The following is a 16,547-nucleotide window of genomic DNA, read 5'->3' as shown; positions in this document are numbered from 1 at the left end:
GAATCAATAAATGATATTCTAAAGTCTTGGGCTAGTAATGAATATATAATTGAACTACAGAAGTTAACCAATTTCTTAATATCAAAATCTTTCCAAGATTCTAATAAGATATCCATGGCAGATGTTGTCTGTAGATGTAGAGTTTCTTGGAGAAAGTACTCTATTGGGTGATTTGGTCATCAACCAAGTATTAGAATGATTTTTTTGAGGTCAAAAGCTACCAGAAAAGAGAGAAATGTATGGGGAATGCAATGCCCATGACATCAGAAAAATATTTTGATTTGTGGTTAGAATATACCACTGAAATTCTCAGGAGTAAGAGGTATAAAGTAGAGAAATGAGAAAGATTACAAAATCATTTTCAAGACCAGTGCTAAGAATTACATAAGGTGGACATGTCTTTGTTTGGGGGGCAATATGTTATAAAGTGGAAAATAACCAGGATTAAGATGACAAGATTCTGATCATAAGTCAAAAAGGCAGGTAATAAAAGACTTCTACATATATGTTAGAACTCCAGAGACTTTGTAATAAGATTTGTGATAAGATGATGTGGAGAAAATGTTAGATTACCCAGAGGTAGTCACTTCAAGAGCAATTTATAAATAAGCCTTCGTGGAAAGACCTTGAATTCATTTAAAACGAAAAATTTACCCCTTCTATTTGTCTCTTAGTGAAGCTGATTCAGGAGGAAGAAGATTAGAGGTAATAATGCCCACCCTTAGTAGATAAAATGGAATCACTGACTTGAAACTTCTGTTATCAGTTCAAAGTGGGCCATTTGCAGATTACTCACATGTGGTTTAGCTGCCTGAGGTCATATGTACTAAAGAGAACAGGAAGAAATTGACCTTCAGAAACTTGCCCTGGGCACTGAAATTGCCCACTAATTTAATTCTGGCCTGGTGGTTGTCCTACACTGAGCTGATATGACCAACAGGGACATGAAGAAGCAGATTTGGAAATAAAAACAATAGACTTCCCAAGACTAGGAAGTAGAAACATGAAGCCACACTCATTTTAGTTTTTTTAAGGGTAGAAACTATATTCTTGTCATAGAGAAATTAAGCTCATGAAATGAGAGCAGTTTGAAAGTAAGGCAGAGATACCAGAATTAGTAGCTAAAGTGGAAGAAGTACCCACCTAAAGATGTTTCTGTCAGGTGGGCTCTGACTCAGGATGAAATGTGATGAGGACTGAACTTCTGAGTTCACCTCTGTACCCCTTCCCCCTTTTATAGCACTAACTGCATATTCCGTGACCTTGAGATATACCTACTAACCTCTACTGGTCAAACTATAACTTTGCCTGACTCTACTGATAGGGACAACTCCAGAATTAAAAAGTGACTTTCTTCAAAGCAAGTCATCAGACTGGATCAGAAACACTACCCAGAAGAGAATATTGAGAAGGTCCTTTTGTTCCTTAGTTGGGAGAGGAGTTTAAGGCAGTAGTCAGTGGAGCCCTGAGTATCACAAGTACATTCTGGTGTTGTCTTCTCCTTGAGATTTTTTGAGGTGGATGCAGATATTTTTTGTAGGAGAGGTATAAATGAGAAAGAGTATTTTATTCACAGGGTTATTGGAGATAAGTAGTGCTAGAAAGGACTGGCTAACTTGCTGGAACTGCCACCTGTGTGAGCAAAGATGTAATCTCTGCATTCTGGGGATCTGAACATAATGGGGAATGTGATAAATCTGAGAAATAGGTATTTAAGAGGCAGCAGAAAGAGCAAATGGAACAAGGAGAAAATCCTAGGTTGGAAGTGTGGTCAGAGAGAGACTTAGAAGAAAATACACATTTCTAATTAAACTTTTAAGTTGTTTGCAGTGTCAGGTTTGAAAGTAAAAGTTCTGTTTTCCCTCAGAATCTCCAATTGGTCACTAATGATTTTTATGTGATATTTTGCTTTTGTGTTCAGTAGAAAAAGGTGTCAAATTCAACTTCAGGTTTAGGGACTGGGGCAAGAAGAGATGCTGAATACAAAGCCAGTCACATGTGTTAAACCATGTAGCATAAGAAAAGTAAAACACTCTTCTCCAATGTGTTAAGGTTCATGCAAGTATTCATTTTTAATTCTGTATTTGTCACTATGTTGTTTTCTGACAATTCTAAAGCTACTTCAAATTTTGCCTCCTTCGAGGGCATCTACTAGTGAAATTTACATGACTTGCTCTGGTGCTTTCAATGTTTTCTTATGACTGAATTTGGACACATGTTGAGTCTTCCTTTAAAAATAATGTGTGGTGAGGATAGAAATGCCCAAAGAGGACAACATCTGGATTATATTTTGAGAACTTAACTGAGATTTGTGATTAAGGTGCAGCTCTCAGCTGCATTTTTTGGATTAAATCATTGTGATGAAAGTGAGACAAGAGTGTTTGCACAAGGTAGTCTTATTTTGTTAGCTAATTCCGGCAAAATCAAAATTAAAAGAGCAGAATATATATCTAAATAAAACACCTGTATCTTTTATGCACCTCATTCATCCTGATCAACGTTTTTTCACAGACCTACAATTATTTTGACTAGTTTGTAAAAATGAGGAGTTTCAGACACAGCTCAGTAGTGTCTGTATAATTATTGGATGTTTAAACAAAGCCGAATTCTTATGGCCTCAAAGAGCCAGCATTGAAATCCAGCCTGGATCTTATTCCCCACTCATCTGCTCAAACTCTCTCTAATTTTGTGTTTACTTTTAAAAACTCTATTGTTTTATCTTTCACAACTAATCTACAATCAATTTGGATATGGCTTCTGTGTATGATATGAATTTAAGGTCAAGTATTTTGTTTTGTTTTTGTTTTTTACATATGTCCAATTTTCCCTGCTTTATGTACTTAAAAGACCATCCTTACCTCATTGAACCACATTGCCATCGTTTTTATAAATCAGGTGATTATATATTTCTTTATGTATTCACTGTTATGTAATATAAATATTTTTTCTTTCCCCACACCAATGCGAGCATAGCTTAATTTTTGATGATTATATATAAATTCTGACCTTTTATAGAATATATCCTGCTGCTCTGTTTTTCTTCATGATTGCCTTCCCAATTCGCTTCCTCTCTGAATTTCCATTTAAATTTTACCATAAAATCAACTTATCAATATCCAGAAAATAACCTGCTGGGATTTAAAATTTTTCTATTTGTTGTTGCTTTTCAGGAGGTCTATTTTGATGTGCCAACCTTTGGCTTTGGTTTTATTTCTGTTTGTTCTGTTTAGGTCTTAGAGCTTTTTGAATCTACTGGTATATATCTTTCATTAGTTTTGGAAAATTCTCAGCCAGGATTTTTTTCCAAATAATGATTCTGCCCCATTTTTTTTCCTTTCCATTTCAGACTCCATTTAAATATATGTGAGAAATTTGTACTCTAGGTGTCCTTTCTCCTACACATTTTCTATATATTTCTTTTTATCTCTGCCTCAGTGTATTTGCATACTTTTAATTCTTCTTCCTTCCACTCACCAATACTATATTCTACTCTAATTTGCTGTTAAATCTAGCTGTTGAGCTCTTAACTTCCAAATCTAAGTATTTATCTAAAGGAAACAAAAAAAACCCACTAATTTGAAAAGATATATGCACCTCTGTATGTTCATTGCAGCATTATTTGTAATAGCCAAGATATGGAACCAACCTTAGTGTCCATCGATGGATGAATGGGTAAAGAAATTGTGGTATATATAAACAATAGAATATTGTTTAGCTATTAAAAAAGAATGAAATCTTGCCATTTGTCACAAAATGAATGGACCTTGAGGGCATTATGCTAAGTGAAATAAGTTAGTCAGAAAAGGACAAATATTGATCTCTTTTATATGTGAAATCTAAAAAAAAACAATAATAAAGAAAAATAAAAAGCTCATAGAAACTGAAAACAGATTAATAGTTGCCAGAGGTGGGAAGTGGGTTGGGAGAAATAGGTATATTCGGGTTTTTTTGTTGTTGTTTAGTTTAAATAAATTGAATAAAAAACATACAGGTTTTTGGGGTGCCTGGGTGGCTCAGTTAGTTAAGCGACCGACTTTGGCTCAGGTCATGATCTCACAGTTTGTGAGTCTGAGCCCCGCATCCAGCTCTGTGCTGATAGCTCTGAGCCTGGAGCCTGCTTCTGAGTCTGTCTCTCTCTCTCTCTCTCTCTCTCTCTCTCTCTCTCTTCCCCTCCCCCACTCATGCTCTGTCTCTCTGTCTCAGAAATAAATAAACATTAAAAAAATATTAAAAAAACATATAGGTTTCAATTATCAGATAGTAGCTACATTTCTTCATCGTTTCAGCCCATTTTTTCCACATTTTCTTGAACACATTAAAGTTTTGAGTTTTTTTTCTGTTTTTTTTTTTTTTTTTTTTTTTTTTACTGTGGTAAGAACACTTAACATGAGATCTACCCTCTGAACAAATTTTTAAATGCTTACGTAATATTAACTATAGATGCAGAGTTGCATACGTCATCTCTAGAACTTACTCATTTGTGTAACTGATACTTTATACCTATTGAACAACAACTTCTTATTCCCTTCTCCCCACAGCCCCTAGAAACCACTATTCTACTCCCTGTTGCTATGAGTTGACTATTCAGATATCTTTTATAGTTGGAATCAGGCAACATATGTCCTTCTATGACTGGTTGTTTCATTTAGCATAATATCCTCCAATTCATACATGTTGTTGCATATGGCAGAATTTCCTTCTTTTTTAAGGTGGAATAATATTCCATTGTATGTATATACCGCATTTCTTTATCCAAGTGATGATGGACATTTAGGTTTTATCCATATATTGACTATTGTGAATAATGCATCAATGGGCATGGGACTGAAGATATCACCTCTAGATCTTGATTTCAATTCTTTTGAATATATACCCATTAGTGGCATTGCTGGGTCATATAGTAGCTCTATTTTAATTTTTGAGGAACCTCCATATGTTTTTCATAGTGACTGCACCATTTTAGATTTCCACCAACAGTATACAAGGGTTCCAATTTCTCCATATTCTCACCAACAGTTATCTTTTGTTTTTTTAATAATAGCCATCATGACAAGTATGAGGTAATATCTTATTGTAGTTTTGATTTGCATTTCCCTGATGATTAGTGATGTTGAGCACCTTTTCATACATGCGTTGGCCATTTGTGTGTCCTCCTTGGAGGAATATCTATTCAAGTTGTTTGCCCATTTTTATCCATTATTTGTACTTTTTTTCTATTGAATTGAAGGAGTTCCTACAGTATTTTGGATGTTAACCACTATCAAATATATGGCTTGCCAATATTTTCTCCCATTTCATAGGTCATTTATTCATTTTGTTGATTGTTTCCTTCAGTGTGCAGGAGCTTTTTGGTGTAATATAGTCCCACTTCTATATATTTGCTTTTGTTGCTTGTGCTTTGGGTGTCTCTTTCAAGAAGTCATTGCAGAGATTAATGTCATGAAGCTTTTCTCCTGTATTTTCTTCTATGAGTTTTATTGTTTCAAGCCTTAACTTTTAACTCTTTAATACACTTTGAGTTGATATTTATATATAGTGTAAGATAAAGGTCCAGTTTCATTCTTTTGCATGTGTATATCCAGTTTTCCTAACACCATTTGTTAAAGAAATGATTCTTTCTCCATTGCACATTCATGTCATTCTTGTTAAAAATCAGTCAATGGTATACGTGTAGGTCTATTTGGGGCCTCTTTATTCTGTTCCATTGATCTATATGTTGGCTTTTATACTAGTAAGATACCATTTTAATTGCTATAGCTTTGTAATTTGATATCAAGAAGTATGATACCTCCAGCTTTGCTTTTTTTCTCTCAAGATTGCTTTGACTATTTTGGGATCTTTGTGGCTTCGTAGGAATTTTAAGATTGTTTTCTATTTCTGTAAAAAATATCATTGGGGTTTTTACAGGGATTGCACTGAGTCTGTAGACCACTTTGAGTAGTATGGCTATTTTAATAATATTAATTCTTCCAGTCCATGAATACAAGTTTTCTTTTCATTTAGTACTGACTTCTTTAATTTCTTTTGTCACTGTTTTACAGTTTCAGTGTATAAGTTTTTTATCTCCTTGGTTTGATGCTATTGTAAATGGGATTGTTTTCTTAATTTCCTTTTCGAATAGCTGATTGTTAGCATATAGAAATGCAACTGATGTTGATTTTGTGCCCAGCAGCTTTAAAACCAGAACAAAGACACTGTAAGAAAACCACACCCCAATATCCTTGGAGGACACAGAATCAAAAATCTTCAACAAAATACTAGCAAACCAATTCAACAATACATTAAAAGTATGAGACCTTATTAACAAGTGGGATTTACCTCTGAACAAGGATGGTTGAACATAAATCAATTAATATGATATATCAAATTTATAGGATGACAGATAAAAATTGCATGATCATAGAAATATATACATAAAAAATATTTGACAAAATTCATTACCCTTTCATGATAAAAACTGTCAGTTAGCTTGGTATAGTAGGAAGGTATCTCAACATAGTAAAGACCATACATTACAAGCCCACAGTTAATATACTCAGTGTCAACAAATCAAAAGTTTTTCCTCTAAGATCAGGACCAAGGCAAGGATGACCACCACACCACTTCTACTCAGCATAGTACCAGAAATCCTGGCCAAAACAATTAGGCAAGAAAAAGAAAGCTTCCAAATTGGAAAGAAAGAAGTAAAATAATCTGTTTGCAGATGGCAAACAGATGAGTTTGTAAATGTAGGAAACGCTAAAGACCTAACAAAACAAAACTGTCAAAGTTATGCTAATGTCCTTATCTACCATAGCATCTGAATCATCTGTGCATCTAGACCATCAAGTTCTTTTTTTTTCCCCCCTTGGTCCTTTGTCACGTTGTCTTGTTTATTGTCATGCCTGGTAATTTTCAATCTAATGCTGGATATTTTGTCGAAAAATTCATGGGACTTCACATGATATCCTCCTAGTGATAAGGTTCTTTGTTTCTTTAGTAGGAGGACAGAATGGGGTATTCAGAACTTAAAGCAACCAAGGAATTAAGGCTGCATCACAACTTCGGTAATAACACTCAAGTCTATTATTTCATGCTGGTCACTCACCAGTGGTTTTAGTGGAATTTGAAAACATCCTGTGGGCCCCTTCCCTAACAGTTTCTGAAATCTATTTTTGCCTCTCCAGGAACGATTGCTAAAAATTTAGGTTTTTTTTTTCCGAATAGTTTTGGGCTAAGCATTTTAGGTTCTTGCCCTGCACAGCTTCAGGGATGACAGGGATAATTTACCATGTGTTTCAGGCTCATAAAGTCTTTAATTTTGTCACTATAAACACAAGAGACCACTAAAATCTCAGATGATTTCTCATTACTGAGAGCTAATAACTCTCTGTCTAGGCAAATTTCTCAAACAGAACCAGTAAATGACCCCAAAGTAACAATCGGCCCCACATTGAGAGCTCAATTCCAGATTACCAGATCTTTATGTCTTCATGGGATTTTCAGATACCTGAAGGCTTTTAAAAAATGATTTTTCACAGCTTTTCTAATTGTGCTCAATGGAATGATAGTCTACCACAAGGTAATCCACTTTACCCAGAAGTGGAAGTTCTGCATATATTTCTGCTGAAAAACATGAATCAAAACATCTTTCCTTGTTAGTTTTATTTCCATATTTAGGCTCTACCACTTTTCTCTGGCTTTCCATATGAGGGACTTGCCCACAGTACTTTTTTTTAACAACTATCTGGCAGTATTTTTTCCCCAATGAATGGTTCTAAGCTGTCTGTCATTCCCTAATATCTGAAATGTTCAAATAAAGTCTCCCTTGTACCCACATGGTTTCCGCCACAGGAATACCTTTACTTAAGACAGTTAACTGTTCTATCTTTTAAACATTTCTATGTTAAGGTTTTTCCATGTGCATGAAATAGAGACTCCTTTTCTCTTACTTTATTCTTTGTGGAAAGGCTAGACTTCAAGGAAGATACTTTGTGACCATGACTTAATAAATAAATGAGACTCATGCAGAACAATAGAAGTATGGTAGGTATATAAGTAATTGCTGACAGAATGTACAGAAAACATTGTAAATACAGAAAAACTAGAGAGACACTGCTTTAAACTAGAGTTGACTCACACAAGTTGAAAAGAGCAAAAAGGAGCAGAGAGAATATTGAAAAACATTTAAAGCACTATGAATCAAGTTCAATATTAGATCAAACCAATAAATTTATTTATCCTCAGTATATAATGTCATATTTGGTAAGACATGTTAAGAAGAATAAAACTAGATATTTTTAAAATGGAAAAATATACTCAGGAGATACTTTGTAGCTTGTGAAAAGCCATTCTTTTGTTACTCTTGAAGCAAATCAGGTTTGTAATGGAGCAGAACAATTAGATTTAATTTAAAAATAAAATCCAGTATTTTACTCTAGCAATTGTGGTAGATGGGAAGGCAGAAGGAAAATTAAGAAGTTCTGTTTTATTTGGAACTTCTCTATTCCTTGGTTCATCTATCAGTGACTATGTTACTTCCTGAAATTTTCTGAAAATCTCTGTAAAAACACATATGTGTTGCACCAAAAAAAGAATAAATACTCTCTAGAAAATTCAATTTATAATGCTTGTTCCAGTGTCTACCATTTTACCTGACTGAAATTTTGTATTGCGTGTGCAATATTTCACTGAGTGGCTCATGACTGCAATGAGGAGCATAGCAGTGGACACACATGGCCACAAGAACACATGGAGTCCCGTCTGTGCTCCTGGCATTCTGCACTCACCAGAGTGGTTGATATTCTAAGAAAGGGAAGGCAGTATGATGGCAAAATGGAGGAGGCTTATAGGTGTAATGTTTCTTCATCCTACAATAATGTGGTATATGTGTCTTTTTTAATTTCTTTTTGAATTTGTCTCAGTGATCAGTCTGAACGGACTTAATTTTTAAAGTGAAGAAAGAAATTATTTTAGTTTTTGTAATATTTTCCCTATTTAATGCATTTAAAACAAATATATGAGTGTTAACTTGGCATACATAAGGGTCACCTATGGAACTTTTAAAACAACTATATTTGATTTGCTCTTTGCAATTTCTAATTCAGGATATTTGAAATGTATGTCAGACACCTGCATTTTTAAAAGTTTTATAAATGCTTGCACTCAGACTCCTTTCAAATTTAACTTGGCACTGATCCAAAAACATATTTTTAAACTTTGTTATTTGGTCCTGAAATAAAAACCAAACTACTTTGACTCTTACACCAATCCAAGTTATCTGTTAGGTGCATGTATTCCTCATCAGTGCTATTACTTTTCAAAATATGATGACAACCCTTTTTTAGTTCTACTAACTCTTAAAGCAATTGGTTTTGTATGGGACAATAAAATAAAATAAAATAGTAATATTACAAAAAGCTGTTAGGGAGAATAACATGGACGTAATTGTCACTTATTCTTACTCATTTGAGATTGGTGATTGAGAATTTCCTAAACAATATTTCTGCTAGCCTTTTGCTCAGATCTAGAACTTTCAAAACTATCCTTATAAGTAAACAAACAATAAACCAATTTCAAGCCTTTCTATATATAAGCCACAGTATATAAAAATAATAAATTATTAAACTTTCTGTGTTGAAAGTGGTGTTGGATCTCCTACCCATGTTCCCATTTGTATACATGAGCACTCAAGTGTGCACACAGGACAGCTCCTAGGGCAAAATGAGAATATGAAGCTGACTGCTTTAGACAGTCTGTAGTGGATTGCAGGGTTAAGGGATATCATCTGATGATTGTGTCCATCCAAATTAGATTGCTTTGGCAATTAGATTGCTTGTGTCCTATGTCATAGCATGGTCTAATTTGAGGATGTTATCACTAGAAATGTCAGAGCACTTCTGACTATACTATATTGTAAAAATTTAGGCATGGATGTAATTTCCAATATTCTTTTTATTAAGACACATTGGAAATTTTTTTTTTTGGTTATAGTGCCAGTAATAGGTCTTTTCCTGAATAAGTGTTTTGTTTTTATTTCAAGGATACTGTGACCCATTAAATGAATCATTGATCCTTCTTTGTGTTGACTACTAGAAAGCTTTGGGCTAAATTTGTGTCCTGTCTCTAGCAGATGTACAGGAACATTTGGTATGCTTTCAGTGTACTCATCTTACTTCTGACATCATCTCCTTTTCCTATCCTCATTTTCCCTCTGTCCCAATTTTCCCAGTCAGTCTTGATTTATTTTATTTTGTAGTTTTGCATACATTTTCATAAGAAAATTTTTAAGGTACATCTTTTAACAAGAAAAGAAAATAAGCTGAGTTCATAGTAATCATTATCACCTAGTGCCAAGCACCCAAATTAAATCATTTTACCTTTAATCAATATAATCAGAATGGTTTAATTTTGCATGACATTCTTTTGATTACTAGCATATTATTTTATTCATGGTTCAAATAAGACTGTAAAGCAATATATAAAGATGACCACTATTGTTACCAGAGAATCTTAGGGAGAGTTTTATTTTATTCATTTGCTTAATGAATTAATGTCTAATAAAACAGAATGGACAGAGGGAATAATTATAGTATTAATATAGTTCAGAAAATATTTTTAATTAAATGAATAAAACCCAATCTATCCCTTTAGATACCTTCTGAATAGATGCAATAGGGTAGCATTTAATTTAATTAGACATTTGAAATGGTCAATTTATTCTATTACATTTCCAGTCCTAAACATTATGATTGCTGTGGGTCATCCATACTATATGATACATGATTTTTAAATTTTAGTTTAGACTAAAATGTTCTGTAACATAAATATAAATAATGACTATAAACACAGTAATTTTTAAAGATCTAGTGTGACTACCTTATTTTATATTCCTACCAAATCAATTTTGGAAATAAAGTTTCAGAAGCAAAATGCAAATGTTATGTTGCAATATGAAAATTGCTCTGTTTCTAATTAGAACAAATGTTATGGTCTCTTAAAATTACTCTTGATTTAATGTGCTTACTTTCATGCATAATCATTGTGTGAAATCCTTCTGTTTGTAATCATAGTTTTCCAGAAGAAAAATTAATATAAAGGAAATTTCTAGAATTTGATAATTACTTCTGCTTTCGAAAAAGTTTTTCAAGTTTTCTTAAAACATTTCCCTTAATGGAACAACTATTTTTTCTTGCATAAATAATTTAAAAATAATAAAGATTATTTGACGTTTTCTATATTTTAATGGGAGTTTTAATTTTGAAACAAGAGAGTCATGCTTTTGCATCTGCAATTAAACTTTTGTTGTGGCCATTTCTCATGTGTATAGGGTGCAATATATTATTGCCATACAGATAGTGAATGCAAATTGGTCAATTTATGCCTGTTATTTGATGTGTAACTAATGTTGTCAGGCCATTCCTATTGCACCCTTAAGTAAATCATGTGCAGATCATTCAATCAGTATTTAACCAAATAACAGGAAAGTTTACTACAGTTGTAGTACTTAACATGTGTTGACAACTCCAGGGAGCTAATGACCCCCAAATGTCCACCATGATTGTCATAACTCTATGTAATAGGAAATGAGAGTCACCATATGATCTATTTGTTTTTTCATCCCATAGACATAAATTGACAACTTAATATATGACACATGCTATTGTTAACTGCACTGACCTAATTCAATGATTATCATTTCTGATATATGATGATCTTCTGATGGCCATGGATTTATGTTCAGGACCAGAGGCTTTATTAATTCTAAGGAAAATTAAAATTATGATTTACAACTTAAGAATAGAATTTCTTACTCCTGTGGATTTTCTTCTTTACCTTGGAAGATTAATATTTTTCTTAATTTCTTAATTTCTAAGATTAATATTTAGAAGGTTTAACAAAATCTGAAGTCTTTCATTTATTCAGATTTTGTTTCAAATTTGTGACGATTATTTAGCTATTTTTAGGTTTGTATTTAAGCTCACATGATTCAGGATTAAATTGCATAATGACTCTAAGGATATGCATATGAGAGATAGAGAGTTAAATAAGGAAAGAGAGAAAGAGTTTAAGAGAAAGGATGGTAGAGAATTTGCCAAGTTGACCTCACAAGGGAGATAGAGCAATAATGCAAGTTAACCAAGTAGCAATTATAGAAACTCTAAAAGGTGCACATAAAAATTAAAATACAATGTGATATGACCATTATTTGTTTCACTTTGTTATTCTCATTTCCTCATAGCTTTTTATAATGAGGTATAATATGCATATAGTAAAAGTGAACAATTCTTAGGTATAGATAACAATAACCATGTAACCACTGCAAGGTTCACAAGTGAACATTTTAGAAACTAAATAGTACAGTTACATTGGAGAAGAAAACAAGAATTAAAAATAACACCAAACCAACAGTGAGCTTGTAATTTATTTTACCCTTGATTATTTTCAAGTCGGGCTAGCCCTGTGAGTACAGCCTCAGAAGTACAAGGCAGAATGGAGTTACTAGTTTCCCAGCCTTCTGGCCAGGGAAGTGGAAAGGGGACCACAAGGAACTGGAAAGTACTGGAAACAATAATAAGATGAAGGAGTTCATGAAAGTGAGTCAGTAAATTTGTTAAAAAAAAAAAATCCTGAGTTTACACCTGAGCTGCATATATGCAGATGTATTCCTAATTAGCATTTAAAAAGACTGAACTAAGCCAGCAGATAGACCACCACCCACGCTGGCCATGAGTGGCACATACTGGGGACAAATCTGAAAAGCACTTCAACGTCCTTAAAAACTTAACTGACAGTGCCACAGCCCACAAAAGATGTGTTGCAATTTACAGCCTGAACCTAACCTGGCCTATTTCCTGCTTACACAAAAACAGCATTTTTCTCAATAGGATTAAAACAAAACACACGCTCACACACATATATAATAATATAATATAATATAATATAATATAATATAATATATAAATATATAATTTTGTTGAAAAAATATATATAATTTTTTGAACATTATCCTGCCATCTGTGGATAATGACAGATTTCTTTAACCTTCTTTAACCTCCTTGTATTTTAAAATTTATTTTCTTGACACATTACACTATATAGAATAGCTTCAGTGTTTTATCATGTTTACTACTACACGTTTACATGTATATACTCTGTCAGATCAAGGTAATCTGCAGTTCTGGTTTGCTAAGGGTATTTAATAACAATAGTATTTAATTTTAACAAATGTTTGTTCTACATCCATTGAGAGGTTATGAGGATATTAAAATTTGTCTTTATTCTTTTATAATATGATGTCACTTATTCAGTCAATATTGTCCTACTATAATAAAACCAAGTTGGTATTATTTTGTTATAATAATAAGTTGGGTACAGTAATTTCTTATTTAAACTTTTGGTATCTGTTCTCCAAAAAAATAAAGATAAAAACAGAACTATGTAAGATGATTGACGTGTTAATTACCTTAATGAACTTAATTGCAGCAGTGATTTCACAATGTGTATGCATATCAAGTCATCATTTTGCAAACTTTACACATTTATGGTTTTTCAGTTATACTTCAAAAAATGGTAAAAAGTAAACCAAAGAAAATACCATTGAAACCATTAAATATTTAAGTACACTGAAAACTAAAAATAATTGTTGAAAAAAACCAAAGAAGACAAGCAAATGTAGAGGTATACCATGTTCATGGATTGAAAGACTCAAAATTGCTGACATGATAGTCATTCCCAATTTGATCTATACTTAAATACAGTTATAATACAAATTCCAGAATGCTGTTCTCTAGAAATTGAAAATTTGATTATAAAATTTATATGTAAAATGCAAAGTACACAGAACAGTCAAAACATTTAGAAATATGTGAAAATATTTAAAATAGATGTGCATAATTTTGGAACAGATTAACCAGATATCAAGACATACTATTCAGCTATACTGAGCAGATGATAATTATATACTGAATCAACAAAACAGAACATACAATATAGGAGTAGACCCATGTATATATGATCGATAAAGTTGACAAGATATTTTAATGAAGAAAGAGTAAACTTTTCAATACATTGTGCTACGAATATTGAATATACATATGAAAAAATATAAACCTCATTCCTTACCCCACCTCATGGACATAATTTAACTAACAAATGTCAAAAGTACAGATATGAGGAAAAAATATTTGCAATTTGGACTAGACAAAGATTTGTTAGAGACAGAAAACATGAGTCATATAAAGAAAATAAAGTGATAAAATGAACCATAAAGTTAAAAATTTCTACTCTTCTAAAATTAGATAATTGTGGTGGTTGTAAACTCTCTGATTATAAGAAAAAACACTAAACTGTACATTTTAAAAGTATAAATTTTATGGTATGCATATATATCTTAATAAAAATACTATTAAAAAGGCATGATTAATAAAATAAAACAGTACAACCCATACTAGGAGAACATATTTGTAAAATATATATGTGACAAAGGATACAGAATATAAAAACACCTCTTACAAAGGAAAAAACGAAGACAAAGTATTAAAACATTGTCAAATTGTAGACACGCACTTCACAAAACATGACACAAATAGTCAAAAAGCACATGAAAAAATGCTCAACCTAATTAGACTTCAAAATAATATATAACTCTAATAAAATATCACTCCATGTGTAATGAATTAAAAAGATTGACAATACTAAGAATTAAATAGGATATAAAACTATTAGAACTTTCATACATAGTTGGTAGGAATGAATTATGATAAAACCTCTTTGAAAAGCAGCTTGACAAAATTATAGAGGTTCATAATGATGTTATTTTCTTCCAGAAAGATTTTTTTTTCTAGTTAGCAGAAGGTTATGGGAAGACTACTTTGATTTAAACATAATTGGTCTATAGACCTCTGGTGTCTTATTTCAAAGCCTGGGGTTCTATGAAAAGTATCTTCTTCTTGGAGCTATCTGTTCTACAGATATAGTCTAAAAATGGTTCCTGGCATGAAGAATAAGATTATTAAAGCTCTAGTCCTTTCCTTTAAGGGACTCAGAATTACACACAGAGTTGAATGTAACTGAATTATATTAATACCTATAATAGCAAAATTGGTTGGTTTTATGACAGTTGGAGAGATATTATGGAGTCACATACGGATGTTTTCAGTGTTCTCTACTTTAGATTCTGAAACTTAAAAATGTTTATCTTCTCAAACTCTGTTGCAGCTAGAGTGATCATGTCACCCAGTTAAGCATTTAGAGGGATTTTCTGCAGATGGCTTCACACCTAAAGAAAGACATAACTCACTAGCAATATGTTTTTGACCTTTCTCATTGTTCTAGCATGGAACACAGGCTGTGAGAAAAGAAACGGCCATTTTCACTGTCATGGTGCACACAAACAGGTGTTGTAGCAAAAAATTAGAAAGAGCCTGCTTCATTGAGTGCATCAATAAATTGAGCAGCCTATTCACAGATTTGCATATCATTAATCCAACCAATCTGTGACTTCTTCAAGCCATCATAGTAGAATTAGAATGTATGCTTATCAAAAATAATGAGACAAGGAAAAGGAATAGTTAATTTTGCAGGTAGAAATTATGAAGCATAGATGGAATGATTCTACATGAAACATTTTATCTAAGCTTTAAAGAATCAACAGAATTTTCCAGATGTAAATAGTAGGAAGTGGTAAGATGATCCTTACTTTGAGCACCACATAAATCATTAAGTTAGTAAGGAAAACAACAAGGTTCAAAAGAGAGAATATGATGGATATTTATAGCAGAGGGGTCTGAGAAGTTATTCGGTTCATATTTTGTAAGTGACTTAATTTTTATATAACCAGATCTTCTCCTAGCATCACTAGCATTCCACTGAGATTTTTATGTAGGAAGGTAGGCAGTCTATATTTCATAAAAATTCCTCATGTAGAAAATAGATTGAGGATATAGGTCTAGGAAGGGTTCAGTGTTGGTTATATATCCCAGGTATTCTTATTTCAGTGACTTCCATACATGTATATTGAATGATGTAATAAAAATGTAATTTCTCAGTGATGAAATTCAAATATAATTGATGAACCTCCATATGACATTGGCCTTTGATATTTTTAGAGGGATATCTATACCTACATACAGTCACAGAGAGTAAAATCAACAAGAGTGCTCCTATTAAGAGTCCTAAGACTTGTAGTCTGTTGAACTTTTTTTTTTCTATTGACCTGACAGAATCCAGTTCATTGAACTTCTGGGCACAAAGCAAGGGACATCTGTTCAGTTAAGCTTTTCTTAATTGATATGTTAATTAAAAATGACTTTCAGCTTTTTTGCATTTTGTTTATTTTTCATGATACATATGCCCTGTGGCATTTCACAATGGGCGTTGTCTTAAAAATCTCTAATACAAATAAACAAAGCAAGCTATTCATTATTGCTTCCGGACCTAAAGTTATACATGATGTAAGTCTAAGTGCTTTCTTTCACCTTTCTCTGGCCAGAATATTCTGGGATTTCCTCCAGGATAAAGATCAGCTCAGTGCAATTCATGCATCTGTCACATCTGGACTATCTCAA

The 16,547-nt window shown here is 32.7% G+C and overlaps 1 protein-coding gene across 6 annotated transcripts in view; it reads left to right on the top strand.

Annotated features, from left to right (window-relative positions):
* The window catches only part of CNBD1 (cyclic nucleotide binding domain containing 1), a 481,111-nt gene that overhangs the window by 439,545 nt on the left and 25,019 nt on the right, over window positions 1-16,547 (top strand). Inside the window, exon 12 of one of the 6 annotated variants that reach the window (XM_027064274.2) lies at window positions 6,980-7,047. The exons of the other annotated variants lie outside the window; for them this stretch is intronic. Coding sequence (XP_026920075.1) covers window positions 6,980-6,982 — 3 coding nt within the window. The 3' untranslated portion in view covers window positions 6,983-7,047. Of the gene's footprint in view, window positions 1-6,979; window positions 7,048-16,547 lie in introns of those variants that run through there. 6 annotated transcript variants of the gene reach the window in all.

The sequence above is a fragment of the Acinonyx jubatus genome, chromosome F2, assembly GCF_027475565.1.
Source record: "Acinonyx jubatus isolate Ajub_Pintada_27869175 chromosome F2, VMU_Ajub_asm_v1.0, whole genome shotgun sequence".
Classification (NCBI taxonomy): domain Eukaryota; kingdom Metazoa; phylum Chordata; class Mammalia; order Carnivora; family Felidae; genus Acinonyx; species Acinonyx jubatus.
Note: the sequence above shows the minus strand (reverse complement) of the source record. Positions and strands in the feature narration are given on the sequence as shown.